The 27,943-nt window shown below is 39.3% G+C and overlaps 1 protein-coding gene across 3 annotated transcripts in view; it reads left to right on the top strand.

Moving 5' to 3' along the window:
• LOC124159476 overlaps nt 1-27,943 on the top strand; it is a 333,447-nt gene that overhangs the window by 204,268 nt on the left and 101,236 nt on the right. Inside the window, exon 1 of one of the 3 annotated variants that reach the window (XM_046535301.1) lies at nt 5,708-5,924. The exons of 1 other annotated variant lie outside the window; for it this stretch is intronic. In XM_046535301.1, coding sequence (XP_046391257.1) covers nt 5,793-5,924 — 132 coding nt within the window. In that variant the 5' untranslated portion in view covers nt 5,708-5,792. Of the gene's footprint in view, nt 1-5,707; nt 5,925-20,098; nt 20,387-27,943 lie in introns of those variants that run through there. One more of the 3 variants, XM_046535304.1, reaches the window with a different exon arrangement.

The raw sequence follows: 27,943 nt of genomic DNA, 5'->3' as shown, positions 1-27,943 counted from the left end.
CACTCTGCAAAAATGTTTCGGGAAAATACATTATCGTCACTGTAATTGCCAATAAATTTTGCAGTATTGATTATAAAATAATATTTATAAAATGCAAGTTTATTTTGATTTATTATTGTATCAATGCGACAAAAATCATTAGTGATTATGGTGACAATGGTTCTTGATTTATTTCCCAAAAAATGTTTCAGAATGAAATATGCGCGTCTGTTTCTCAAGTGTATTTATCCTTTGCCGTATCGTTCCGTAGCGCTCTGGCGCAGCGAGGGAGGGTTTGGGGATAACCCCCTTCCAGAACTCAGGGAAATTTTAAAATTTAATCCATTTACTGAATTTGATAAATATTGCTTATAGAATAGTGTAAGGAATAATACAACATCCCTCGGTAAGCCGTAAAACTCACCATTTTGAACCATTTATTTTAAACATTTTCTGGGGGAGGGCAGCAGGGCACCCGCACAAGGGCGCCCTTATTCCATACCCCCAGTATTAGTCGCTCCTAAACTCCACCCCCCTAGCATTAAATCCTCACTGCGCGCCGGCCGTAGCGTACCAAAGAATTCTAATATCGCCGCCCATTGGAACGTAAATTTGTCATGTAAATTCATATGTAGTTATTAACAAATCAATATTTTTATTTTGATCAGTAAATCATGGTAATCAGTCATAATTCTTGTCTTTGATCTTTGGAGGCGATATATTTCGTTATCAGAAGGTATTTGGGTCACTTAAATGGCACTGGTCTCTCTAGTGATGTGTGTGTTTCACGTGTGGTGTTATTGGCCAATGTCATGTTTTTCGTTTGTCTAACGCCAGTTACATTTTCTGAAAAATGGCAGTGATTTGCAGTCATAGTTTGACGTTGCTCGATTTGGATGTTTTTAGCCGATAGGTATCGTAGTGTTATTTTTTTTAAGTTGGTGACGACACTAAGTGAATGAGGCTACCTCAAACATCACTTAAACTTCCGTCCAAAAACCCATTGACTATATTCGAACGAGGATTCAAATACGTATTTTATAAATACAAGGTCCATGAATCAGGCAGTTCGTTTCACGACTCGGAAAAGTCTCCTTTTCGATTTTCAACTAACCTAATTATTGTTAACCTATTTTCGATGACGAACGAATTTTTTCAACTAAATAGACGGAGACGGTTTATTTTCAATAATGAATTTTTGCAAGGGGTTGAGATGGAATTAGAGCTGAAGAAAGTATTCATAGTGAGAAACATATTATGAATTTCCTTGCATTTTATTCGCTCACAGGTAATCTCTAGACGTGTGATTCTCGTGAATTCCTACCTCACTGCATTTAAATGTGTTAAAGAATTGGAATCGATTAAAAGAAGAGACGTGAATGGAAATAGCCTACTCAGGAATGTCGTTTGGAATGGTTTGCTTTGACCTCATATTTTGAGTCAGGAGTACAGAATTTATACGGTATCTGTCCTCCTTAAATAGCCAGGAAGTTTGATACAAACATTTTCAAAGCAATGTTCACGGAAATAGTCTTTTATAATAGACTTTATTATGATGCACGAATTCATTTACTAGCCAAGGTGTGAATTATGAAGAGTTTCCTTGGAGATGTCTGCAAAAATATATTAGTATTTTAGCACTCCTGAAAAAGCTTAGGACCTTGGCGACCACTGCGTCGACTACCAGAATGCCAGTTTCGAGGACTCACAGCTGTCATCCCTCATCGGTAACCCTTTGGCCTCTTGTCCGAATCAAGATCTAAATTATCTTTCACTAGCCTAATCAGGTACCTAATCCCATGAAAAAATAATTGATTGAAATTTTTACGTTTTAAATTTTCGTCGTAGTGTTGCAGATGATTATTTTTCCTTAGATTTCTTTGAGCCCATTAAGGAAATAACCCCTTCTCACGACCTTTAGTTCACAGAATACTTTTCCTTTGCCTGTAACTTGTTTCTGATATCTTTTGGTCTTACTTAAATACAGTTTTAAAAAAATGTGATTTTTAATCTGTTATTGATACTAAATCTCTTTTTTTTTGCTATATCTGATGCAGTGGTAAAATAAAAGGGTATTTTACTCAATATATGAGAAATATTGCACGTTATAGTCGTGAAAATCAAGAAAATACATTATGCGCTGTTCTAAAAAAGTAAAACAACCATATTTACGGCCTTGATTTTGGAAGAAATAACAGTATTACTCTGTGTTGAAATTATGGTCTTTTAAGTAAATTAACGGCGAGGAAGCTTATTACGAGTTGCTTTTTTTTAACTTCATAGAAGCGCTGGTCGTTACATGGATACATCGTATTGATTTGTCAACATTAGGAATCTTTTTTTTCTCATTCACGGGAATGTGGACGATTAGGTGCACCACGCCTTTCTCTCTAATCTGGCCGGCTAAAAAGTAGTGTCGGCACAGGAATAAAAAGGAACGCGACCTTGCGAAAGTCCTTGTCTAATCTCCCGCTTACCTCACTCATTGCCAGCAATAGGGATTGCGTCGCATTATTTCCTTCGACCCAGTGCAACCGTAACGTCCGCTGGCGTAAAAATTCGCCGCGAGGAATAGCAAGTGACTGTCGCCAATATCGCCCGTTATTTCCATCCAAATCACTATCATTCCCTCCGATCTCGTAGTTGGACTCAGTTCAGTTCTCGCAGTGATGTTGGTAATCCTGACGATGATGTTTGGTCGGCGGAAGAATGAAGTCGTCAGGAACTCGAAATGGAAATTGGCTACGTGAATGGCAATGTTTGTCGTATCGCGCATGAAGGATTGCGCACGGGGAATCCGAGCGCAATTTCTGATGGATGTATATTTTTTTGTTTTTTTAAGAGCCAACTAAAGTGATCGTTTATTGAAGCCTCTATTTCGGAGATACGTCTTTTGTTTTGGTTTTTGTACTTTAATCCCGTTAGGCATGGTATTAGAAATTTCAAGTTTGATGTGATTTTTGACTCATCTTTTGCTTTGTTCCTGTTCCTAAGCTCAAGTTATTGCTTTCAAAAATGTCCTATTCGTCGATCATCAATATCCAAATTTATAGTATATTATGGCAATTTTCCCTTGCGCTGTGGCACCTACATATAGAATTGAACCACCTCCTTGTTAACGTTCTCGGTACGTGGAGCTTGTGAGATGTTCCTGTTTTTTTACGCTCAACACTATTATTAAAATTACGAATTGACCCGCTGGAAAAAAATTCGTGGAAAAATTTGTGACCGTAAATTTTTCATCAAGTTATTGTAGAGATAAAAGTATGCTTGAACCTTTCTTCCTCGTTTTTTGATGCCACGCTACTTATTACAATGTAGAAATCACTTGGTGGTTTAAGTGTTAGAACGATTGGCTACTGATTCTGGGGTCAAATCTCAAAAGTAAAGCTTTTGGACACCGTTAAAAAATTATGGAAGTGCAAGGTGGTCTTGGAAAAAAGGCTGTCGGGGGGGGCGGGGTAGGCCGTAGACTAAATGATTGAAATACACACGCCCGTGGCTTAGTTCGGGGTGAATACTACCCCCGTTATCCAAGCCAACCTTCATGTTTAAATAGTATTGAGTGAGAGAATGGGATTAAGCGAATAACCACGTGCAAACTGGGGATTACTATCGGTTACTTTAACCTGATGATGTCACGTAGATATACTGAACGACATCGAAAAAAGGCCAGGTTCTCATTTTTTCAATGAAAATAAATTTAATTTCATACCCTCGTTTATCCAAACCAACCTTCAGGTTGATATACTGGGTGAGTGAATAGGATCTGGCGATTAGCAATGTGCTGACTGAAAATTACCCTTGGTTACCCTGGGTGAACCTGATGATGTCACGTAGACATTCCGAGTGATCTCGAATAAAAGGCCAGGTTCTCAATGTTTCAATGAAAATAAATTTTATTTCAATGAAATAATTCACTTTTGATGGCGTGATTATAATTCTTCCTGATTGAAAGGTCGTACTGAACATCAAACGCGTACTCGAAGCGTGATTCACTGGTCTGTTTTCGTTTTCCGTTGCCCACCCTGCAGCGCCAGTCCCCTTCGAGGTCACCAGTTTCACCTTTCGAAGTCTTCTCTGTCGTCACTCCACGACTCGATGACGTATCGCTCGCTGGCATTTCGAACTCCTCGGGAGAAGTGGGCGGAGCAGCCGCGAGTAAGAGTGCTACGATTTCCTCGCCTCCCGACTGAGTGTCCCTCGCGTTGTTTATCTCGTCTTTGAGAGTCGAGGAAGACTCCGGCAAAGATACCATATAGCGAGCACCTTATTTGTTTGTGCGCTCCTCTGGTATTGACGTAGGTACTCCCATTTAGTCCGCCAGTGTTTACGTAACTATTATTTTATGGGCCTAACGAAGATGTAAATAGGATTCCTTGGATACCAAATTAGGTTACAGTAAGGATGCAGCAGAAGTTGACTATTTTTGGGCCCTAAATAGATTTTTTCTTTTTATTTTTAAGGAATAAATGTTGTAACTCAGTCTTCACAGTTTGTAAAACATGCTTGAATGCTCTTATGCTCTGTGTCAAGTATGTATATAGTCTCGTCAGTGGCATAACTCTGGGGGGGGGGGGGGGAATGAGTGGATAGATCCCTCCCCCCCCCCCCCCCAAAGCCTCAGATAAGTAAAAAAATATTTAAAACTATTGTCTAGTTTTGACATTTAATAACTGTATATGTTTAAAGTTAACAAAATGATGTAAAATTTATTTCCAGGCTTGTCATTTTTTTAAATTTTCCCGGAACCCCGTTGCCTGGGGGGGTTGCTACCTCAAGTCATCCCATCCTCCCCCCCAAAACTATATCCCTAGTTACGCCACTGAGTCTCGTATTTATCCATCATCATTCTACAGTTAAACTTGTGTCTCGAGTACTGCAAAGGCGTGCGATGCTAGAATGTTTAAATTTCGAACTTTGTTATTTTAAACGTAGTCGTTCGAACTCTAATGCGATGTATACGTATATCCTACTAGACTTTTCCCAGTTTATTCGAAGAGAAAAATATGTCGGAACGGAGTGATTTAAAAATTTATTTTTCCCGAAAATAGTGAAGTTTACGCCGATATTTGAACTATAGCCAATGGTCTTAGTGGGTTCCAATGTAGTTCATCACTCGTTTATTTCTACCCAATCAATGTATGTACTTTGTACCCTGAAACCTCCTTGAAGATATCTTTGCAGAAGTTGAATGACATATGTTACTACGTACCAGGTACTCATTAAGTATACGCAAATCTCGTCATGAACAAGATAAGAAATGTGGAGAAAAGGAACTGCAAGCTGAGGGAAAGAAAAGTGCATGCGCGAGTTTTGTTAATCAGGTGAGGGTGTAATGTATGACGTTAGTTTACGATAAAAGATAACACCGAGTGAAAAGTAATTTTTTTCCAGGAGGAAAACTTAAAAAGGAAAATATTACAGTTAGTGGGACAATCTAGCAGGGACAATGTCCAGCAAATTCAGAAAATTCAAAAGTGAATTGTTATTAATTGTTGCCCTACTCTCGGTGACATCATTACGATCTTCAGATAAGCCGAGACTGTTCTCCCACCAATGATTTCTTTCCGTCCAGCATTCTGGATTAACGCTCAGTGCTTAAATCTTACCAAGTTTTGATCTGGCTTTCGCGCGATAACGACTTTACCTGCTCATCTTATCGTCGCTAACTGATAAAATTTCAGCCTTAACTACTTTCAGTTTCACTGAGAATGTTCGCGTTTCATGTTGCTCCGCTAAATACTCATCTGGGTTTCCAAGATCACGGGATATTAATTGCCAAAAAGTAGCTTAGAATTTAAGAGGGAACGATGGATATCGGTGGGTTGGTGAGTGAGCTGAGAAGCTGGGCGAAGAAGTGTCCATTACGAAGGCGTCGTCCACTAGTGAAGAGGAATCGAGCGGATAAGCTGATACCTGGTCACGTCGTAAGGAAGTCTGCTGTAAGTCTATAAAATATTTCCCCCTTTTATCAATAGTGAATTATGTCCCCGTTGCGCAAAGGTGCTTGCTTAATTCGTAAGGAATTTTGCCTTTTTATGGGACTGTGTTTTTCCAGTGGTTAACTTAATGCGGTGTATGGAGCGATAAAAGTTGGGTGCCTCCACTATCCGCACATCAGTCCGAAAACAATAGGATGCTTATTTTTACTTCCATAAAGTGCTTCTATGGCTTATTGCATCTCAGTAGAAGTTTTTCCAACCCCCTAGAGGTGATTCGTTGGATACTATTACGTATTTTTGTCGTTGGAACTTTTTATTCGAGCTCTCTTTTGCTCAAAGTCAATTATTCCTTCACAATATCTCATTTCCCTCAATTCTTTAGGGCAATTTACCGAGTAAATATATTTGAATGTGTCTTTGGTGAACTTTAGTTTGAGTACAACTCTAATAATGTGCAAAACGTAAAACGGTGAGAACGCCCACAAATAGGCAGCAGATATTTTATCTTAAAAAGTGACGTCAAGAAAAATTGGAGAAGTGCAAAATCCTCGCAATACGATTGAAAATTTAAAGATTTTGTTTTTTAATTGTAGACGTCGAGTCCGAAAAAATTCACTTTGTTGAATCCTTAATTTAATCCTTCGTCTTTACATTATTCGGAACGAATTGAGTTTTCTGAATCTTTCCGATTGCCGAGTTGCAAATCAAGGAGTGTTTTGATGCATATAACAAAATGTGCCTACGTTATAGTTTGCTCGCACGAGGTCATTTACTTCGATTTTTTTTCTATAAAAAAATTATTGCTTTAGAGAAGATATATGATATTAGGAGCATTGTGGAAGATAATACTCATTATTAAAACATCCAAATCGGATATCAAATTGAAAGCTTTCTCTCCTGAATGTGCATTATAATTAAGCACTCCTCCCTAAAAATGTCGTGAGTGCGTGAGTGCTCGTAGATATGATTGCTTGTATGAAGTATGGATGTAATGGCATGTAATGCATTTGGATAATGTCATGGTGGGGAGATGACCAATATCCGAATTTTTTAAAATACATTGCTAATATTTTGTATCTTTAGTAGTTCTAAATATCAGAGCAAATGGGTTTAAAATGAGAGGCACACATTTGACAGTGTGAGGATTAGGTACCGTTAATTACTTCAAATGCTGGTTGAGCGCCTCACTATTCATCCATTTCCTTCCTCAATTCCTTTTGTGTGTACCATTCCTCTTATGATTGATGGGCTAACAGCCTATCTCGCGTCTGGTTACGGTAACTCCCTGGATGGAGACACTGTACCCAGTTACAAAGATGTTATTTTGATTTTCTCTGCTCTTTGGGGATTCTTTTCGCTAAAAACTTTTACTGTCTCGAAATTTGCAGGAAAACTGTTTTTAACTATCTAATCTGCTCGGTACGGCTCAGTTGAAGCTAAATTTATTTGAGCAAATGGCGAGTAATTTTGGGGGTCCTACGTCGAATTCTGGTTAAGTTCGATTAACTTCCGTTCATTTAATATTGGCAATTCAGTACAGTTGTGGAGAGTTACTCGTAGCACCATTCCTGGCTAGTCTGTAGCTTTTCCAAATTCAAAATTCACTATTACTTAGTAACTGAGGGTTGGGTGAAATAATAAAATTAAAACATTTTTTATCACTCAGCAAAAATAATACACTGTATTAGGGTTTGTCCAAAATGGTAAAAATTAATAAATTTCTAAATGAAATATCAATATTAGCGATTATTTTATCAATTAGAATACTGTTCATAACATGTAAAATGAAAGGATCCCTTTCTAGTACAGTCGGGTAGCATTTCTGATTTTCAAAATCAGGAGATTTTAAAATAAGTTTTATAAAAATGAAGTAATATAAAACGTAGTCGTTGTCGTGGAACAAGATTATTTTTCCTCTCTGTGTCATGGAGATGGAAATTCGCCATAAAACAAGATTATATCTCCTCTTTGTCTTACGGAGATTTAAATTCGCACCATCTTCGTAGGAACCAAGGTTATCCTTCACATTGTGTAAAGATTAGCAGTAAATTAGCTGTAGAGTCGCAAATCCGAGCTGCCTGTGAATAGGCATTTGGTGCTTTGATGAATAAATAGTAAGGCATGAACCTTATTGCCCTACTTCGCTGAACAATTGTCTTTGAAAGCTTATTTATGACCGCTTAATACGATTTCTTGCATCATTTGGCAATGAAGAGACGGAAAACACCGTTAAACAGGTGGTGCAGACGAGGAGTTGATTGTTTTTTTTTTTCAAATAACATCCGTCAATTCCAGCGAAAAATTCAAACTGGAATGTGCTCAAATGAAAAAATAAATTGGAAAAAAAATTTAGATGACTCCATTTCAATCGGGTGGCGTGATATTATTACGTGTCAGTGCTGACTTCATTCTTCCGTAATTAAGGCTGCTCTAGGTTCAACGTCCCCTTCGTGCTTAGAATAGTTAAAAAAAAGAGGAGGTAGAAAGAAGGTCGATGGTGCATTAAAAATTTTGCCCTTGTCGCAACGGGCGGCGTGGCAAGATTGCGAATACTAGAAGGGATTACCCGTTAGGCGAAAAGTATACGTATTGTTGACGTGCGTCGAAGAAAGAAGCTTTTTTTTGTCATTATTATTACCGTTAAGTGACACTGATGAGCCTCTTTGGTTTGACGGAGTGGCTCGAAATAATATTAATTTTTTTTCCTCTCGAAGAGCCATTGGTATTTGTTGTGAACGTGGTGTGGGCTGTGATGTAAAGCGAACGAGGAGATTATACCGAACAAAGGTCATCTCCCGTGCTATTTAACTCGACTTTGTCACGTTCTGTCGTTTCATTGCTCACAGACTGTGCCTCGTCTCATCGCTGGCCTCCCCGTTCGTGTTTTTTTTCATTGTTTTCCAGGACGTAAACCGAATGCTAGTGCTTGCATTAATTGCTTGCGATGACATTGTTGCGAACTTTTTTGTCATCCCACCGTGGAGAATCAACTCTCCATAATGCTTCCATTCGAAACCGGATACGGTTTTAGATTGGCTTGATTGGTTTTCCTTGACAGCTAGCGCATCGTCGAATCCTCGTATGTCCACGACGATCATCGAGTTTCAATTCGACCAGTTTTTGCAAAAGAATCTTCGTGTTTATCGGGGAAAAAAAGAGGTGCGACACGTGAAAACTCATCAAGCGTTATTTTTCCCTTGCATAGCGTGACCCTTCGACGATTATGTATTTTTCTTTATCAACAGTTATGAAGTTCAGAGAATTTAGTCCTTCATAGGGGGTTTATTGAGATAATTATTACCACTCATATCCTCTTAGTAGTTGGGACTGAGAAATGACCTTGCTCTTCTTCATACGCATGTTATTTTTAATGTCAATTTCTCCGACGGGCCACGTTCTTTGAATTATCAATTTTCTGGACATTTGACGGAATATTACAAATTTAAAATTTTTGAAAAAGTCAATCGTCTACCGTTGCGTTTTTTTTTAATTTGCCGTTTGTGAAAAAATTGGCCTTTGGAAGATTATGAAGGTCATTTTCGGATTCAGTCCTAAAACATTAAAGAGAATTTTTTTACAAAATATCAACCGTCGTAGGATTTTTCTATTATTAACTGATTAATTGAGGTTTTTTGTACGCAGTTAAAAACGATTTTCAAATTTCACTGGAGTCCAGACGGTTGGTGGGAAGTAGAAAATAAAGGGATAACATCTGTATGAGTATTTTCTCATGCACTTAAATTTTGCTCAAAGAAGTTAGTCGTGAAAATTTGATGAATACCATTTACATACAATTTATCTCCTCCAAATTTTGATGACTCAGGTTCTTCAACCCCACCCCCTAAAAAAATATGAAGGTACGAAGAAATCAAAACTACACGAAAATTTTCCGGGCAAAGCTACACTGTGAATATAACGCGCAGAATTTAAAATTGTGTGAAAACAAAGAAAAAAATTATGGATACTTTTCCGCAAAAATTTTAATTTTCTCGACCGGTTTCAGTACTTTTGTGCCACCTTCAACGGACTAAAATTCACAGTATGGGATGACAAATATCTTATTATATGTATTGTGCACCGTAATGGTAGGGATAAAACAGTGAAATCTAAGATAAAATTATAAGTGAATGCCATCGTTTAACGCAGGAAAAAAAAAAACCGGCCAAGTTTTCAGGTTTCGTGTTGACCTTTGGTGATTGAACCTTGAGTTGTATCCACATCCAATAACTCAACACCGTTATCCTTCACGACCTTTCCCTTGCTCCTCATATCCTCACATTTTTACTAAATTTAACCATGGAATCATTTAAAATTTTACCTTTGACTTCACTCTCTCACCCGCCTCCCCGTTTTGGTACCCTGTACAATATATCTATCCCATACTCTGAATCGTTCGTCCCTTGAAAAATGAATAGAAGTGCTGCTGAAACTTGTCGGGAAAATAAAAGGTATCGAGGAAAAGAGCCTAGTACATTTTTTCTTTGCATGAATGACTTACTTAATATGAATCCTGAAGGTTTATATCTTATTATATAGGGGGCATCCATTGATTACGCCCGGCGTTTAGGGGGAAGGGTCAAGCCGATTCTCACCCAATCTCATGTAGGGGATGGGGCGGGTCCTGGCAAATGTCACGTAATTTTTTCCGCAAGAAATATTTTAAAATTGCGATCTTAGTAATCTTAAATACTAGTCTTAACTAATCTTAAATAAAAATAATTGAACAAATTGTTTTTTTAATAAGCCCAACGCAATTAAGTATAGATTAACGTTATGTAGACGACTTTTGGGTGCAGCGGCGTATTGCGCGTTGTCATGTCATATACTCGTCAACCCTTCTCACTCCACTGGAGGGTTGACGAGTATATAATGGAAAACTTTTTCCAATTTCTCATTCATCGCCCGATGATGCGATTTGCAGTTGTCGCGAAAGCTTGCATGACAATGCGCAATACGCAGCTGCACCCGAAAATCGTCTTCATCAATGAATGCTGCGAAAGCCTACGTTCCAAGCCATAGATTAACGTATTTACATTGACAATACGCACATTTGAACAACCTCAAGAGAGATTAGAAGGAGGGGGTCGAGCCAAATCTCACGATATCTCACTCCAAATATCGCCAAAAATCACCTCACGTAATTAATGGACGCCCCCTTCCGTGAAATATTTTGACTTGATTATGTATTAAGGTGATGCATCTGATGAACCCTTTTAATCGAAGCGAATTTTCCTCAGACTCCAAAGCGTGCGCCCGTCTTGTGTCCTGGGATGGCGTGCTGGGCACCCGGAAGCCGGACTTGAACAGCGCTGGTTGGGGAGAGAAGGGTTGCGTAGTCGGAGGAGTCGCAATCGATGGGACGGCCGGTCGCTTACCTCATCCCGCGTCCGGCCCTTTCATTCCACAGAGGACTATGCGATGGAGGGATCCTCATCAAGTGCGCCTCCTCTCTTTTAATTCGCCAACCGCTTTCCCTTTCTCTCCTCGTCACTGCTTCAAAATTGAATGCGTAGTTTTGCGAAAACATCCGTGAAACGACTCAACTTAGACGTAATAATTAATCGGAGAAAAAATGAATAAAATATTGCGAGGTGCATGAAATGGCGTCAGGGGCGGTTTGATGCCCTCTTTTATAATAAAAGTTTTGTCAATATTAATGGATTTATGGGGGTAACCCGCATCAAGTCTTTAAATTGACCAACGTTTCAAATTATGTATATACAATTTTTTGTTTAATTGTTGCGTCATATTAATTTTGCATGTACATTTTTTTTTAATTGTTGCGTCATCGGTGGCGGGGTTTAGTCCTCGCCAGTCAAACTGTAGGTCGCGGGTTCGAATCCCGCCTTGGCACGTTAACATTATCCAAGGCGTGGGCGTTTGTGACCGTCCTACATTGTTGTTTGTTAAATTACCCCTCTGTTTCTCTCATTATTGCAGCCCAGGACCTTTATGAATGTCATTTTTTTTCATGAACTCCAGTCTCACCTTCTATTTTTCCCTTAACGTTCCGATACGCCCATTTAATTCTCATCCCGGATTTTTGGGGGTAACGGACGTCAAGTCTTTAAAATTTCCAAACTTAATAAATTATCTTGTGACGTGGGAAGGCGTATGATGTGCATGATCATGCGGCCTTTTTCCGGCCAATAGGAGGACGCTGAGTGGGTCACGAGACGGACGCGACACGGGAGGAAGCCTCTTGGAGGGAATTGGCGATGCAAAGATTCTCCCCAGTGCCCCTGGCGGCCGCGCTTGGAAGCACTCTAACTCAGACACATTTGTTGTTCGTGCTCTGGGAAAAATTTTTGCTGTGTAAGCCATTTGGAACTGTCATGTATCTGCTTTGTAAACACTGATTTGTATGCCCTTTCGAACTGGTGTGGAATTGAAACACGGTACACAGAAGTTCAAGACGTCATAGCGTGCTACCATGTCATGAAGTCATTTGTACACCTTTCTAACTCATATGCAACAGATTTTGAGCAGCTTTGGATTTCCATAGGAAACTGCTACGGAACTAAGTTTCAACCTTAGGAACTCATTTGGAATTTACATTGGAACTGATTTGTACCAGTCTGTCACTCGTTTCGGAACTCAACATGGCGTATTCAGTTTTCTTGAAGTTTATGGTGGTCTGTTTAGGAAATTTAGGCAAGATGCATATTGCGAATTGAGGTGCGGCAGTGCCATCATTTCGCAATAGCTCCATTGCTATCCAAAGCATTCGTCACCAGTGAAGGCCCTGCAAGCTTGACACATGTTTGATATTCTCATAAGGCGGAGTGAGGGGTAAGTGGCTTTAGTGGTCAAGAAAGTCCTAATCAAGAGCTTAACTCCGATCTTCCATGGTTGACGTGGATCATTCAGTGTACGTTTCTGAGTGAAATGCCTTCGTTTCTGAGTAATTTACTTAAAAACCGTCATGTAAAATATCCGAAAATCCGATGTAAAATGCAAAAAATTGCCTTTCCGGGTAATTGAACTTATCTACCGCGACATTGAAACATATTTTCGAAGGAGGGATTCATTTTTGGCGAAAAATTCAGTCCTAAAATAGAGAACAAAATATGGACATAAGCCATTTCCTGGGGATCGGGAAGACAATACATCGACCGGTTCGTTTTATGTATATTAATCGATGCAAAATACTACTTTTCCGAAAATATTAAAGAACGAAAGCCAAAAAGAAATGTTGCAAAAATTCTGTAAAATTCAATATTTATGTGTGAAATATACTTTGAAAGCATAGAAATTGATGTTATTATAGCAATAATCGCCAAAAAACGCCATTATGAACGACGCTTGCGCCATGAAGTTGTTATTGAATACCTTTATTACACGCAACCAAGATTCAATAGTGATTCAACGCCTGCGGACATATGAAATGATAGTGGGGCCAATATCATGGACGCTACTCCCTTATGCTGATGACATTCTTCTTATTGTGTGTGGACTAACTAATTTGGGACCTCCAATCATGAATATTGACAAGTTCATGTAATGCTATTACACACAAGTATTGTGTTTGTGACTAGAGAGATTGATCTGTGAATAAGAACTGAGAACTTTTTATCTGAGAACTGTTTATCAACATTTGTCTTTTCTCCTTCTTTTGTGTTATATTAACTTACATGTGGAGTTGTCAACCATGTACTTCACCACAGGCATTGCTTTTGAGAGAGGAAAACATAAATGAAGCAGTTACAAAAGAAATCATAGTTTATTTTGTGATCAGGTACATAAAATAACGTTACTTTGGCATTGCGGATTCAAAAACATTGGTAAAATGCAAAATATTAAAGTAAAACATTGAAAATAAAAATTCACACTGGTAACTTAATAGTGGCACATCAAAATACTTAAACTATTACACCACAGTTGAGCAAGAGAAAAAAAAACTGTGAAGACTATGTTTCTGGACAAATAAAATAGTCCAAGAAAACAAAATAGCACAATGACAAACACTAGAACTGAGAAAAAACATGTAAACATAAGTTGAGTCAGTTTGCATTAAGAAAATCAGTTCTATGACAAATGTCAGGAGAAAAAAAGTGAAGGAAAAAGCACCTCAAGAGAGGCTTAAGGATTAACATAATGATCCTCCATCATTAGAGGAAGAAAGAGATCAAAATAAACATCACACAATCTACTTAAGAGGTCGAACACATAATCTGAATGAAAAGGAACACGTACTTTAAGATAATCATTACCAGCCGGAGAATAAACAATGTAATCACATTGTGGAATGCCACTCAAAGCCATACCTATTTGAACTTGGGCAAAATGGTCAGTATTCCTCTTCAAATTTACATTGTTGTCCAAGGTCTTCACTGCTCTTTGATCCAATAACTTAGCTGCCGTCAAAGTCTCGCCATCCTTAATTGTCTTAATTTCAACATTTCTTACTAACCTGCCATCAACCAAAGCTGTTCCATCCAAACTTGCTCTCACCCACGGGATTTCTGGACGGACTAGAAGTCCTGACTCCACCACCTGACAACCCTCAAGCTCCTCATACCTCTTTCTCGCTACAGTTTCAAGTTTGTTGCCTCTGTCTGTGTACTTGTTTCCAATAAACTTGCTATGATACAAATCTGCGTGACGTTTTTTCCAGTTAGCTTTAGGATTTACCGCATAAGTGTACTGGCTGTATGCCTTAGATGATGCCTTAGGGATAGACATATTTCTGCCTTTGAACCAAGCATCAGTCCTCTGCGGGGTTACCAAGAGCGAAGCCACTTGGTCTTGGGTCACGGTAACATTTTGCTCATAAAATTCCAGCAGAACTGCATCCACACTTTGAAGTTTTCTCCGGGTGAGAGCTTCCACATTCGAAATCACCTCGAAAGGGGGATTGCTCAAGAGACTGCTAATGGTATGGCAGTCCTGAGACTCAGAGGAAGAGGACTGGGAAGTACAGGACGAAAGTCCTTCACCCACTCTCATCCCCGAGTAAAACATAGATATTTCACTACCAGGGGCACCTGAAGTGTATAAGGGAGGCTTATGATACGCCAGTACTAAACAGTTACACAACAAGACAGAGACATACAGAGATATTACAAATTCTACAGCAGAAAAACAGGATGATGGGCTTTACCTAACACCAGTCAGATACGGATTTGAAATCAGCAATTGATGGCCAACCTATTTCAAGGAACCATATCTTTTAAGATTGTACATACACTTCATCAGTCTATTCCTCCAACGATCCTCCATTTCTCTCGTCACGGGGGCCACAGAAGAAATATAAATATTCTTCTGATCTCGAACATGGCACAGTTCGGAGATTTTTTGTGCTTCATACTCTCGCAGCGTCGCCTTCTTCAGTTTTCCCCATTGTTGCTGGACATCGGTGCAGCTCAGGTCGTCCAAATCTTGACATTCGATACTGAAAAAGAAATTTAAAAATATTTACGTAAGTAGAACAACCTTTTGAGTTCAGTTAACTATCCATCGAAGGTTAGGTTACTCACCGGCATAGGTACAGCATCACGGCCACCACGTGCTTGCACTTTTCTGAGGAACCCGCTGGACAGCCACACTCTAAACTCTGATCCCTCGACAACCGATCGCCGTAATTCTTAGATAAATCGATCCACAAATCCACGGAATACGGAAGTCAGGCCCGAGGTGCGAAGAACCAAAGCCTGCACATGAACTTCCGACTCTTTTTCCTCCCTTCTCCCCACCGAAATCACCAGGCCAGCATTTAAAACTTCTTCTCCCTCACGCATGGGCCTCACAAACCCTGAGGTTGCTTTCATGACGTCCACAACCGATAACATCTTCAACAACTTACCGTCTTCTCACGTTGAAACACATGCAGTAAATACGGTAGAGGATGGAGAGTGTCTGAGTTAGAGTGGTTACAGGCGCGGCCGCTAGGGGCGCTGCGGTAATCTTTGCATCGCCAATAGACTGGGGAGTCTTACGCTGTATCTCGGAGGGGGAGTTGGTACCAGTGCTAGTGACAATTAAACGTGTGGAATCAGACTTGTCATCTCATTCTGTCTTCTACGAACCTGGCCCTTCCTATAAGCTTAGTGCTTACAATGTATAAATTTTGTTTAATTATTGCATCATTTTCTCTCATAATCGCAGTGCTGAAACCTTCATGATCATTCATTTCGTTTTCATGTGTGTTCCGGTGTCGCCTTCTTTTTTCCCTTATAACATTCCGAATCCGCCCATTTGTATCTCGTCACACTTCGCCATCGCCGCCTCTCCTTGCGATTGAAAGTTCGCATGCGGAGAGACGCGCGCTGAGATTCCCGTCCTCTCTTTCCCCTCCGAACGCACGGGCGTCGCTATTCCATCGCCATTATGAGCAGCTCGCCTCCTCCTCTCCTCGGAGGATGTGATCGAAATTTCAACGCCCGCATTTCGCGGGTGGACACGCACGCACTCACTCCCCATATATTTCGTGCTGTTTTGGTTTCGTGTGTGCCCGTCGGGACTTGTCCCTTGTTTCGTGATTGAAAAAAAATAAGTCATCGGATGGGCACGAAAGAAAGAGTTACGAAACGCTACCTACAGTTTTTCAACATCGTCGCATGCTTCGTGACGAAAAAGTGCTGTTTAATATCTATATATCTAACCATGTTACTCCTCAAGCCGCCTCAATGTTCGGCGGGGGTGTTGGTTAGTTCTCTAAGGTCCGTCTTCATCAAATATTTGAAACATTTCGTTTTAATCAGCCTTGCATTCTATAGCTCCAGAAAAAAAACTTCTGCTTACTTTTTTTCGTATTTAATCAATAGGTTTCTCAAAAGACAATTTATTTTTTATGTAGAAAGTGGTCCACACACAGCTTACTTGCCAATTTACAGTGGCACAATCTTATAAAAAATAACATAATAATACAAATGCTCTAAGGCATAATTAAATATAAACAAGTAGCAATGCAGTAAAGGTAGTGATAATAACCTTAAGAATTTCCATTCAAATGGGAAAGAACCCGGTTAGTAAAACTATGGCTGGTAAGTGGGAACGCGTTCCGTTCCCACTTACGTCGCGTTCCGTTGGCCCTAAGGGCAGTTCTTTGATAAGATCAAGCATATTAATATTTTCACATTAATATTTTCTCCTTCAAAGGAACCAGCCAATTGGAGTCCAGAGAAATAAATTCGCACGCGGATTTTTATTTACTACGCCTTCAAGTGATACTCTGCTTTACCGAATGGGGTATGAAATTTAACTTTCAATGGCTTTACTTTTAACACAATAACCATGAGAGGACTAATTGAAATATGAGTAGAGAATAGGGAAAAGTAAACATCGTACTCGTGTTTACCTTTTTTGGCATAGTTATATTATTTTCTGTCTTTAAAATAGAGGTCATTCTTGATTCAAGCAGCCCTTGAAACTCGTTAGCTTAAAGAATTTGTCCGCAATATGTTTTAAAAAAATATCATTTTCGTGATCATCTTCAAAGTATGACCATCAGTCGGAGAGAACTTTGTGAACAGCTAGTAACTCTTCAATCGTGAGGATGTGCTCTAATTGTGGTCTCCACCGCCTTGAGAGACCACAGTTTAGATTGTTGATGATCCTCTTATAGTCCGTTGCAATGCATATCTCCATGATCGTCACCTTGTTTCATAATCATAGGAGGATAATATTTATATCCTTGAGTTTTATGTCGGATACGCCCTTAGCTTCGGAGATGTCTTAATTGTCACGAATATAAAACCCAATCGTCGTGAAAACAGATTATATTTTGGTTAGGTTAGCATGCTTACATTTGGATTGCTTCCTCATGGGTAGCGGGTTGGAGAAAAGGTGTATAATATGTATACGGCATGAATTTTCCTTGCTGGATAACATTTAGCTTTATTTCTAATTTCGGCTGCATTTCCGCCTACAAATATGGGATAGAGTGAAGTCAAATTGTAAACCGTACCTATATTATTTCTGGAGGGAGATTACCAAAGTCTGCATCTCAAAACCTTTTGGGGTGATTGAACGCCTTGAGTTTTCCACACACTATGGCCTTTTACCATGAAAAAACTCGCACTCTCTCTACTTCCTCAGAGAAAATCCCTAATGTAAAATAAAATTTAAAAACTCGTTAATAATGAATTATTTCGACTATAATCTGGTGGTAATTGAAATCGTTTTAACCAAGCTACGAACGTCAGTAATAACATTGTGTCTGATAAGAAACTTTATCAGTTACAACCACTGATATGTATTTCCCGATGAATGAGCTCCATGTGGTATTGCTAGGTATAACCCTTACCTGAACTAGCGTTAATTTTATCGGCACTGTTAGAAAACTTTGAAATGGATACCGAATATCTTCCCTCTTAAAGTTACTATGATTAATTCCCTCACCGATTCGTTAATTGTAAAGTATAAACCTGCGTATTACGTTCCCAATTTCGTGTTACTGCAGATCTTTCAATCGTGGCGATGGAGTAGCTAAGCCATTGGAATTTTTAGATGTGGGTGTAATTTCACTAGAACACGTTGAAAAGTACCGAAAAGTAAGCGATTCACCATGACTGTATGTTTTTGAAGAAACCTCAAATGAACATTCTGTCAGGCGTGCGTACGGAGAGGTATAACCTTTTTAAGTTGGGAAGTTCGCACTCCTACCGGTTAAGTTTGCAATGAGATATTGCCACACCCACCGTCTAATTGAGCGTAGAATTATGTAAGGCCATTTGATTTCGTGTGGCTGCACAGCTTTCATGCAAGGAGATAGAGAGTTGTGAAACAATTGAGATTCGTACATATGGCTGTGATTTGGATTTAAGAAGGTGATAAGTACCGTCAATTTTGCCACCGATTGCCTTGTATGAATAGCGCCATTTCTTTTCACCTTAGTTGGATTTGGAAGTGTAGCATACATATCCCTCGGTTGTTACCTCGTAATTTTCTATCTAGTGACTTTAATGGTTACGAAATAATCGCGGTCGACCTTCGTTGGAACTCCGTTCTCTGGAATTAGAAGGCCTAATCAATCCGTTGCGAGAGAACGTGCCATCCACGTAATTATTATAGCATTATGGCTTAGAAGGATACATATTCATTTGGCCGTGAGTGAAATGAGATTTAACCTACGTTTAGACGCTCTCGCTCCCACTGTTTAAGTTCATTTACTCATTGCCGAACATACACACTATTTGAAAGTTATACTTGCTATGTGTTTGACCTCCTGAACTTGTATGGCAAGCCGATGATGTGGTAAAGCTGTAGTAGGTTTGGGGGTGTGGTAAAGCTGTTGGAATTCCTAAATATGGGCGTAATTTGGATTTGGTATTTTGAAAATGCCTTATTTTTAACTTTTGATCACGTATTTAGTTATTTCATTGAAAAAATGGAAAATAACATGCGGTCGATCTTCGTTCGACCCGCTGTATCACTCAATAGAAGGCTTGCTGTGAGGACAACTAGGGGACGTGCCATCTACGAAATTATTGCGTCATGATTTTGAAGTGACTTGTATTCAATATTCATTCAGGCCCGAGTTCAGGGAGACATTACCTCTCTATGAATAACAAATTCTTACTACGAATAACCACGAATAATACGGAAGAGGATCCTACAGTCGGCCTCTAAATGTGTTGTTACCCACCGCGCATTTGATTGGGTTTGTAAAAGTCACCACTCGCGTCGCTGATGGGCAATGAGATCCGATTTCGCGAAATAACAAGGTGTTATTAGGACTGGTAACTGAAATTTTTATTGGTGATGTTATGATCTTTCTAGTTCATAGGTTTCCCATACTTTTTATATCTTATTTCATACATTAAGAAGTAAATATTGAGGAAAATAGATCGCTCTCCACTTATAGTCGCGCTGCGGACATTTTTGAAAACCCATTAAAATGATTGCCAAATGAAATTTCAACGGGAGGGACTGTTGTGCCTCCTCCGTGTAGTTCCCTTTGTAACTACTCCCCGCTCATCTTTCCCCCTCCCCCCTCCTCACCTGCGGATTCAGCGAAACTATTCGCTGTTTTAGACCTCGCCCCCTTTCGGCGTTGTCTGTCTGGCAGCCTTGGATTCCTGAAATGTTCTCCGGAGCGCCACCCTCTTTTTTTTCTCAGGCCTCCCCATCAGCGATTTCAAAAGCGAACGCCGCGGGTGTGACATCGGCAAATTCCTCTGATTTCGCGACTTCTTCCGACGCTTGCCTCGTCGTCGTCCCGTGTCAGAAGAAGAAGGTACTTGGCCGAAGTGCAAGGCAGTGAAGTGCAGCTTTTAACTCTGGGAGAGAAGTCGTCTCGCTTAGCGTGCGTCGATTGTTTCTGGGCACGAGTGCGTGCTTCGTTTTGAGTGTTCCGGTTGTGTGGGTATGTGGATGGAGCGTCGATTAAAGAGGATGAACTCGTGAAGCTAAACGCCTTTATTTGGTGTATAGTTGTTGGACCTTTGGACGAATTCACTGTCGAAGATTATCATGGCCCGTTCAAGTGTCGATTCGCCGTCCCCTTACCAGCACAAAAGGTAAAATTGATTGAATGTAATGTAATTCTTTACCAGTGAATCATTAAATTGTTATACATCACTATGGTTTCAACGGACGACTCATCCATCGTCATCAGGGTGAATTAATAAATTCGAGTGAATAAAAAGCAGTTGGGCTGTAGCTATAATGAGTCATTGCAATCTAGTTATTACTAATCGGCCGGAAAAATCGTGGGAATTCGGAGAAAAGGGAAAAGTTATATCCTTTTTTCATTATCTTTGAAATTAGTTGAAAGTTGGTGAAATACAATGATTAAAATGGCTGGAAATCCCGATAAGACATCGCGTAAAATTGACTCCTTTTTTCGAATATCTAATCCGTGTCTGAAATCCTTTTTCCCATCCTGCCATTTATCTCATAATGTAGCCGTAAATCTGCGGATGTTGTGGGAGAGTATCATCTAGATTACGCGTCAATTAAAGATTAGCACTTAAATGATTACTTCCATGGTATTGGTGCTTATTTGGGGAACTTGGCAAGCAATTGAATGTTGAAGATGGCCTATTCGGGTGAGACTACCTTCTCCTGCGAGAGTAATGATTTTGAAAAATAAACTCTCTGTTTCGTTCGTTGTTGGAGGTCACGAATGGTTTCGACAATTGCTGGCCATTATCTAATGGATGAATTCATTTTATCTTTGAATAGCGGATGACTAGCCGTGTGCTTGATTCAAGTGTAGAGATAACAAAGTTTATTTTTCATAATTGTCTCTCTTTTTCACAAACAAGTGAAGTCGTCAGTGATTTCAATGAATTTTTATGTATGTACTTTCCTCAAGTTACCTGTTAAAATATATTAAATTACCATTTAGATGATAAAAATTTTTACTTAGTACCTAATTAATTTTCGCTTGTTGATAAGAAATTGCTTTCAAGTACTATCTGAAACTTATTTGAATCATTCTCAGAAATATCTCATCCACATCTACACGATACTCTGCCAGTAGCCCTAAGGGTGTTGGCAGGAGGTGGTCATTCATCAGCATGCAGAATGCAATAGTAACACCACTTGTACACCATACATTCATAAAAGCACTACGCATAATAGCAAAACATACGTCTGCATTCGTGCAAGGGCAAAACTTGTCAACTGTTAGTATTTACTACAGAAAATCTATTCAATGTTAGAGCTGTGGAAAAATAAAAACTAGAGCCGTCCTAGCGAGTGACGCCATTAATTTTATGAATCTAGACCCCGTTGCTATCGTTAATAGTACGAGGAAAGAATGACATTTTGACAGAAATGTACCCTGGTTCTATTTCACTTGCCTATCTTGGTGATTATTTAGCGTTTTTATGTTTCCCTCATGGATAGTGATGGATTGATTGTGTTTCATTTCATGTATGGAAAGGCCTTTTTAATTATTCTAAATATTCGCTCGGTTAAAGCTGCGCCGGAGTCGGCTTTAGCAGACTTGGCTTGGTATTTCCCATTCCCTTTTCTGAGTTAGTCATCAAGGGATGGACTTCAGAAAGAAATTTTCTCCGCTCCTTATTATGGAAACTACATACTTGAGAGATCTCTGGCTTCTCCTCGTCATACAGAGCTAGCGACACTTTCTCGATTGCAAGGATTCTGCTGGTAACAAACCAGTCTGCTGTGATGGCCGTGGTAATCATCGCGGAGCGGACATTGTCTTCGAGGCGAAGTTCCTCAGTTCTTGGAGAATTTTCTAGCAGTTAATCTTCGATAATTCATTCATATAAACATCGTCGCATGCTCTAGATGGAAAGCACTTTCTCTTTTAACAATTCCTCGTCTGTAATAACTAACATTTATTCATGTACAACAATCGTTTTTACACGATCAATTAAATTTCCCCCGATTTAAATTTCATATAAATCTTTCCGATACCGTAAATCTTTTCATTTCTTCAGCAAAAAAATGCATGTCCCGTGAAAAGTTAGATTCAGATCTTGTCGCAAAATGAATGTCAGTCGGAAACTAGAAGTTCGCCATCTTCTGAGCTATTTGTGATTGTCATTTTTTCTGTGCGAAGCCGAAATAAGAGAAAGTAGATTTGACAAATCCCGTAAGACTTGCTGTTTTTTCCCTTATGATGTGTATGTGGAAAAAGATGGTAGATGAACCATTAGTTGGGTCTCGTATCTTGCTAGCCATGTGTTCTTTATCTTGAGATACTGAGCAATGTTTAAAATTATTTCCTGCAAAACGTTAGTTGAAATATTCATATGCACTTGTGGGTGTGACATCATTTTCCATATATAATCGAAGATCACTCCTAAAGGTATTTTATTAGAATTTTTTTCACTTTTGTAATGGAAATGACCAACTATTTATATCGGAACAGTGTAATTCGTTTGATGAAAACGACTTCCTGCATTCCTGTCGATTCTATTGAGAAGCCAAAAACGTTTTACCTCATATTTTCCGCTTCCTTTTGGGAGAATTGATTTTGCTATCAATCACCTTTTGATATTTCTCGCATCTGATAGTGAAGATGTATCCTCTCTTCGTGCCGTTTTGCCAATCTTATCTATGGATGAAATCCTTGTTAGACTCTCAGCTTCACTCTTTAATTTTTTTTCGCTTCTCCTCCTCAAATTTTTTTCTTTCTTATGAAATATATCATTCTTTGTATTTGGAAATATCCCTTGACAATGATTGCGTATCGCTTTGTGATTTAAAAACATTCCGGCTTTTTTTTATTTAAACGCTAGCAGTTGCATTCAATTGGTAGGTATTACTTTTGCGTGTGATGACCATTGAAGTAATACTTTTCCTTTTTGATTTAGAACGAGGACTGATGCTTCTACGTCAGGATTATCACGGCGAGAATAATTGTGTCGTCTTTGTGAATTGGCATAGCTGACGCTTTGAAATATAAGGGCGAATCACTAACGATTCTTGGGTGCCTCATTTCATTCTAATATAGCTTATGCTTTATGTATGCTATGAATTAATATTTAAATGAATGAAACAAAGTCACATTTTATTATCATCGTTTTAAAGCTATCACCAACATCGAAGAATTATTTTAATAAACTTAGGTGCTCTTTCGTTACTGTCGTTGTTCATTTATTTTCCTCTCTGTTCTCCTATCCCTTCAATTCTCGAAATTTTTAGAACACTGAGTAGTTGCGACTTGAGTCTTTTTCAATGAGCTCTATTTACTAGCTTGCGACACGAACTCTGCCATCACCACTTTGGAGTGTATTGGCATTCCTAATTGCTCGGCAAGGTCTGCTCTTTACGCGTAGGGTTTTTTTTCATTATTCTTTGTCCTTTTACACCACCACACCGCCGCCGTTTCTTCGAAAAGGAAGCGACAACTCGTGTCCCCATCCATGTAAACGGTCGGGAAGCTGAGTGCGATTAATTGGCCTGGATGCTAGCCGTATGCGTGTGTGTTTAGGTTTATAGGGTTTCCTCGCTCACTCCAATGCCATTCAATAGATTCGCTCGTGCCGCCACGGACGTCGGCGACCCTCGAGGATATGAGGCACTTACTACTCCACGCGACTCGTTGCTTCGTAGTATTGGTTTAAAAAAAATAAATTCATTTAATCCTCTGATAGCTTCGTACTCTACTCGACTGCATTAAAAAGCGTATTGCTGATTGGAAGGGAATGTATATATTCAACGGTATGCTGCTTCCATAGGATAATAATGAAAAGCAGTAGTAAAACTCTCCAAACAATTCTAATGTTAGTTAGCTAGTTAATAATTCTAATAGTAGAAACTCTCCAAACAATTTTAATGTTGACCGACCCGGTTTTCATACAATATGTGGTATATCAATGATATACCTCAAGTCACAAAGGGTCAGTATTAAAATCGTGTGCAAACTTACTACTGTCTTTCATTCTCATACCATGGAGATTGGATCGGGTTGGTGTGGTGGCTGGTGTGTTAGTTTAGCACCCCGCGGGCTCGGGTTCAAATCCCGGCGGTGGCAAAGAATTATCAGAGACTACCCGATCGCTGCTTGAATGCTTTGTGTTGGACATTTCAAGCGCATCACTCCGTCCGTCGGATGGGACGTTACGTCGTGGTCCCCTTGGCGCCTTTCGTTAAGAGTAGGGGTTATGCCGACACCGGGTTTCTCTCCACCCTTCCTTCCAAACCCCTCCCTCATGGCGCAATTGACCTCAGCTTTCGGTCTCCTCCTCCAAATACCATACCATAGTACCATACCCATGGAGATTAGGCATTTCCACAAAGTTTCGTGGGATAACCCGACGAAGTTTTGGGCCGAGTAAAATATACCCGGTGAATTGGGCAATTATTATTGGCTTTTAATAATTTTCATGGTAATTTTCATTGGTGCCCGAGTGCTTCAAGCGACTCGATTGCGTAGGATTTGCTAAAAAAAAATGCATTAAATTCTGTTACCCACCCTTATACTCCATGCCTACGAGTATCGTTGGTTGGTAGGGAGTGGTACTGGATGTGACACGACCGGATAAGTTTGGCGTTACTATGCGCCTATTTATGCAAATCTTTAAATATTATCGCAAATCATTAAAGTTTATGTCATTATTTGAAGATCCGCATTTAATTTTGTTTACCATTTTTCATTTTGGTGTTGACAAAGCATTCTATTTTTATTAGTGTTCGTCACTATTTCTTTAAACCTTATATAGTTTTATAACTGATATTGAATATTTCGTTTCGTTGTTGTCAAAACATTTTATTCTTGTGAGTGTTCGTTGCGACCTCTGTAAAACTTAAAAAAAATATATTTTTTGTACCACTGTTGTTGTATATTTTGTTGGAATCATATTTAATTGTTTCTGAGCAGAATAGCATATGTAATTACTTTTCTTTGCTCTTACAGTTTACCCCAGAGCATTAGTAAATATTTATTGATTCATTTATCCTCCACTTCGTGATTTTGATCGAGTAAATACCTAGTAGCATGCCACTCCAAACCCTGTGAACCTAGTAACAAAAACCCTATACATTTATTAGTTATTTATCAGCCATTGTATGAATGAGGGTATTCAGTATCATCTCTCCTTTAGTTTTGATGGTATGCAGTGTCTATCTTGAGGCTTCAAGTTTATCTAGTTTATCTTATCTTACATTGATCTCGAAGTGGCTTAGATTACTTAAGGATAGTATGAGTAGTCTTCAAATTACTTTTTTCCTGCCTCTATAAGCGAAAAACAATTATCTACAGGTGACAGCCGCCCGACTGAAATTTTCTTCTAATATCACTCGCTTTTTTCCTCCTGCTGTTGCCTGAAGATAGTGGCTTCCACATCGAAACGCGTTGTGCTGAAGTTTTCCAATATTTTTTTAATTAGACTATAGAACTTCTTTAGTTCATCCAGTATACCCCGAAATATCTCCAAATGAATCGAAATTTCTATCGTTACTTTTGTGTATTCCTCGCGTGGTGTTGAAAATTTGGCCAGAGATTTTTAAAGGCATTTCAAAAAACAATGGCCCGTGTTAAGGATTTTCATTGCTGTCAAAATATTCAACTTTACGATCCATACCTCTGCGCTGAAAGTGGGGAAGAAAATACGTCCTCGTAAATTCACATGCGTGACACCGTTGTCTACGGTTGCGCAAGATTCAATTGACGCTGGGCTTCGCGTGAATCATGAGGCGAAAATAGAATCGTTTTCCTTGGCCCGACCTGGGAGAAAATCCTGTGTATGTTGCCACTTATCTCCTTGTTCTTACCTTTTTCTCTCCTGTGGTCGTTTGGCGTGTGAAGTTTTGGTTCGTACCTAATATTATCAAAGACTTGTTCTAATGGTTGTAAGTATGAACGCCAATATACTATGGTATATTGGATCACATAAATAAAATAAGAGAGATAGACTGTGGAGCAGATAGATTAAGAACGTCGTTTTTTCCACGATAATTAAGAGACTATAACGGCAGCGTTAGAACTTACAAATTGTATGCTCGACTTGTAGAGTAGGCTACGAACTTATATATTTGTTAATGCATGTTTCTTGTGTTCTAGCTTAATTGGCAGATTGCCTTCAGGAGTAGTTGGCAAGTTTTGCCTTTGCATGGATGTGGAAATATAAATTGTCAGTATGCATAACATTCGTATGTACGTGTAGTGTACATATGGGAATCATATTGCATGCTGATGTATGATCTTAGGTTTTCCCGGCGTATGAGTTGCAGAAAAGTTTCTCGGGTTTTCCACCGGTTGATGTCGTCCATGTCTCCCGACGTTTCGGGAGATTCGGAAGATCGCCTAAGGATGATCAGCAAGTCGCGGATCGAAACGTCGGGAGAAATGGACGACATCAACCGGTGGAAAACCCGAGAAACTTTTCAGCTTTTGCATGCTGCATTGCTGCATGCTGATGATTGATCACCCCCTGCCAAACACCCTAGATGTGGCTCGCAGGGTATTATGTAGATGCAGATGCATGGATTTCCTATAAAATCTTTGAGGGAATAATTACGTATTTTCCCATCGCAAATAGCCAAAACATTCAAAGATGATTAATTAAAATTGGTCCCGTATGGCTCTAATGTATCTTATTGTTTTCATTAGCTTTACGCCGCCTCTTTGGATTTTACTGTATTTCCTTACGCCGATTTACTGAATCACGGAGTTAGTTTTTCTTTTTGAAAACGATGGTAATCATCTTCTTTTTCAACCGTCAACAGTCCTGTGGCTGATTCTACACACCTCTTCCCTCATTTCCCCTGTCAGTCGCTCCTCTCATGTTTTCGTCTTCTTGTTTTCCATCCTTAATCATATGATCAGTAAACCTCTTACCTTACCATCCTCTTTCGTTCTTCGCGATAATTCGTCCGTCGATGTTTGTTTTCTACAAGAATCGTGTTCTCTATTGCGTATTTATTAATGTTATTAAGCATTACTGAAAACATTCTCTGTTTTTCCTTTCTTCTTAGGACTTCTTCAGTAAAGTCTCGGTCGATTTGATCATAATTCTTGTGTAGAACCTAGTTACGAATGCAACAGAAGACGATATTGATTTTTAAATGATTCTTTCAAAAAATCCTCTCAGAACGTAACGATAAAAGAAAAAAATCTCGTTCGAAGGAGTTTGTAGCATCTGGTCTTTTCCTTTCTCGCGATGAAAGTGAGTTTCTCTGGGGATTTCCTCCGAGTCAGATGTTTCGCTTGCGCCGACTTTTCAATGTACGACCGCGTATTTGTCCTCAGTGTCCGTTAACGATGACAGTCATGACCAATCTGAAGTCTGCCGTAGCCGAACACCTGACATTCTGGAATGTCCGAGAGAAAATCGCGTTCACGAGGCACTCTCGAATTCAAAGGTTAAAAAAAATGCCCTGATGAAAGCCATCCAGAGATGAAAGAAACCTTCGAATCTTCCAAATGTTTTTTTTTTCGTCGAAAAAAAGAGATCTTGCATGGGTGGATCGGCCAACACACATCACCTGAAACTACCAAATTTACCTCCTTCTCTTTAAATCAGTGTCCACTGCTTTGTGCCTAATTATTCTATCTTTTTCAACTGTTTGTGGCGAAATGTGGTGTAGCGACCTTTTTGAATCAAATAATTAAACTTTCCCTGTATTGCCAACTTCTTTGAATGTCGATC

The sequence above is a fragment of the Ischnura elegans genome, chromosome 5, assembly GCF_921293095.1.
Source record: "Ischnura elegans chromosome 5, ioIscEleg1.1, whole genome shotgun sequence".
Classification (NCBI taxonomy): domain Eukaryota; kingdom Metazoa; phylum Arthropoda; class Insecta; order Odonata; family Coenagrionidae; genus Ischnura; species Ischnura elegans.
This window is presented reverse-complemented; position numbering and strand designations above follow the sequence as displayed.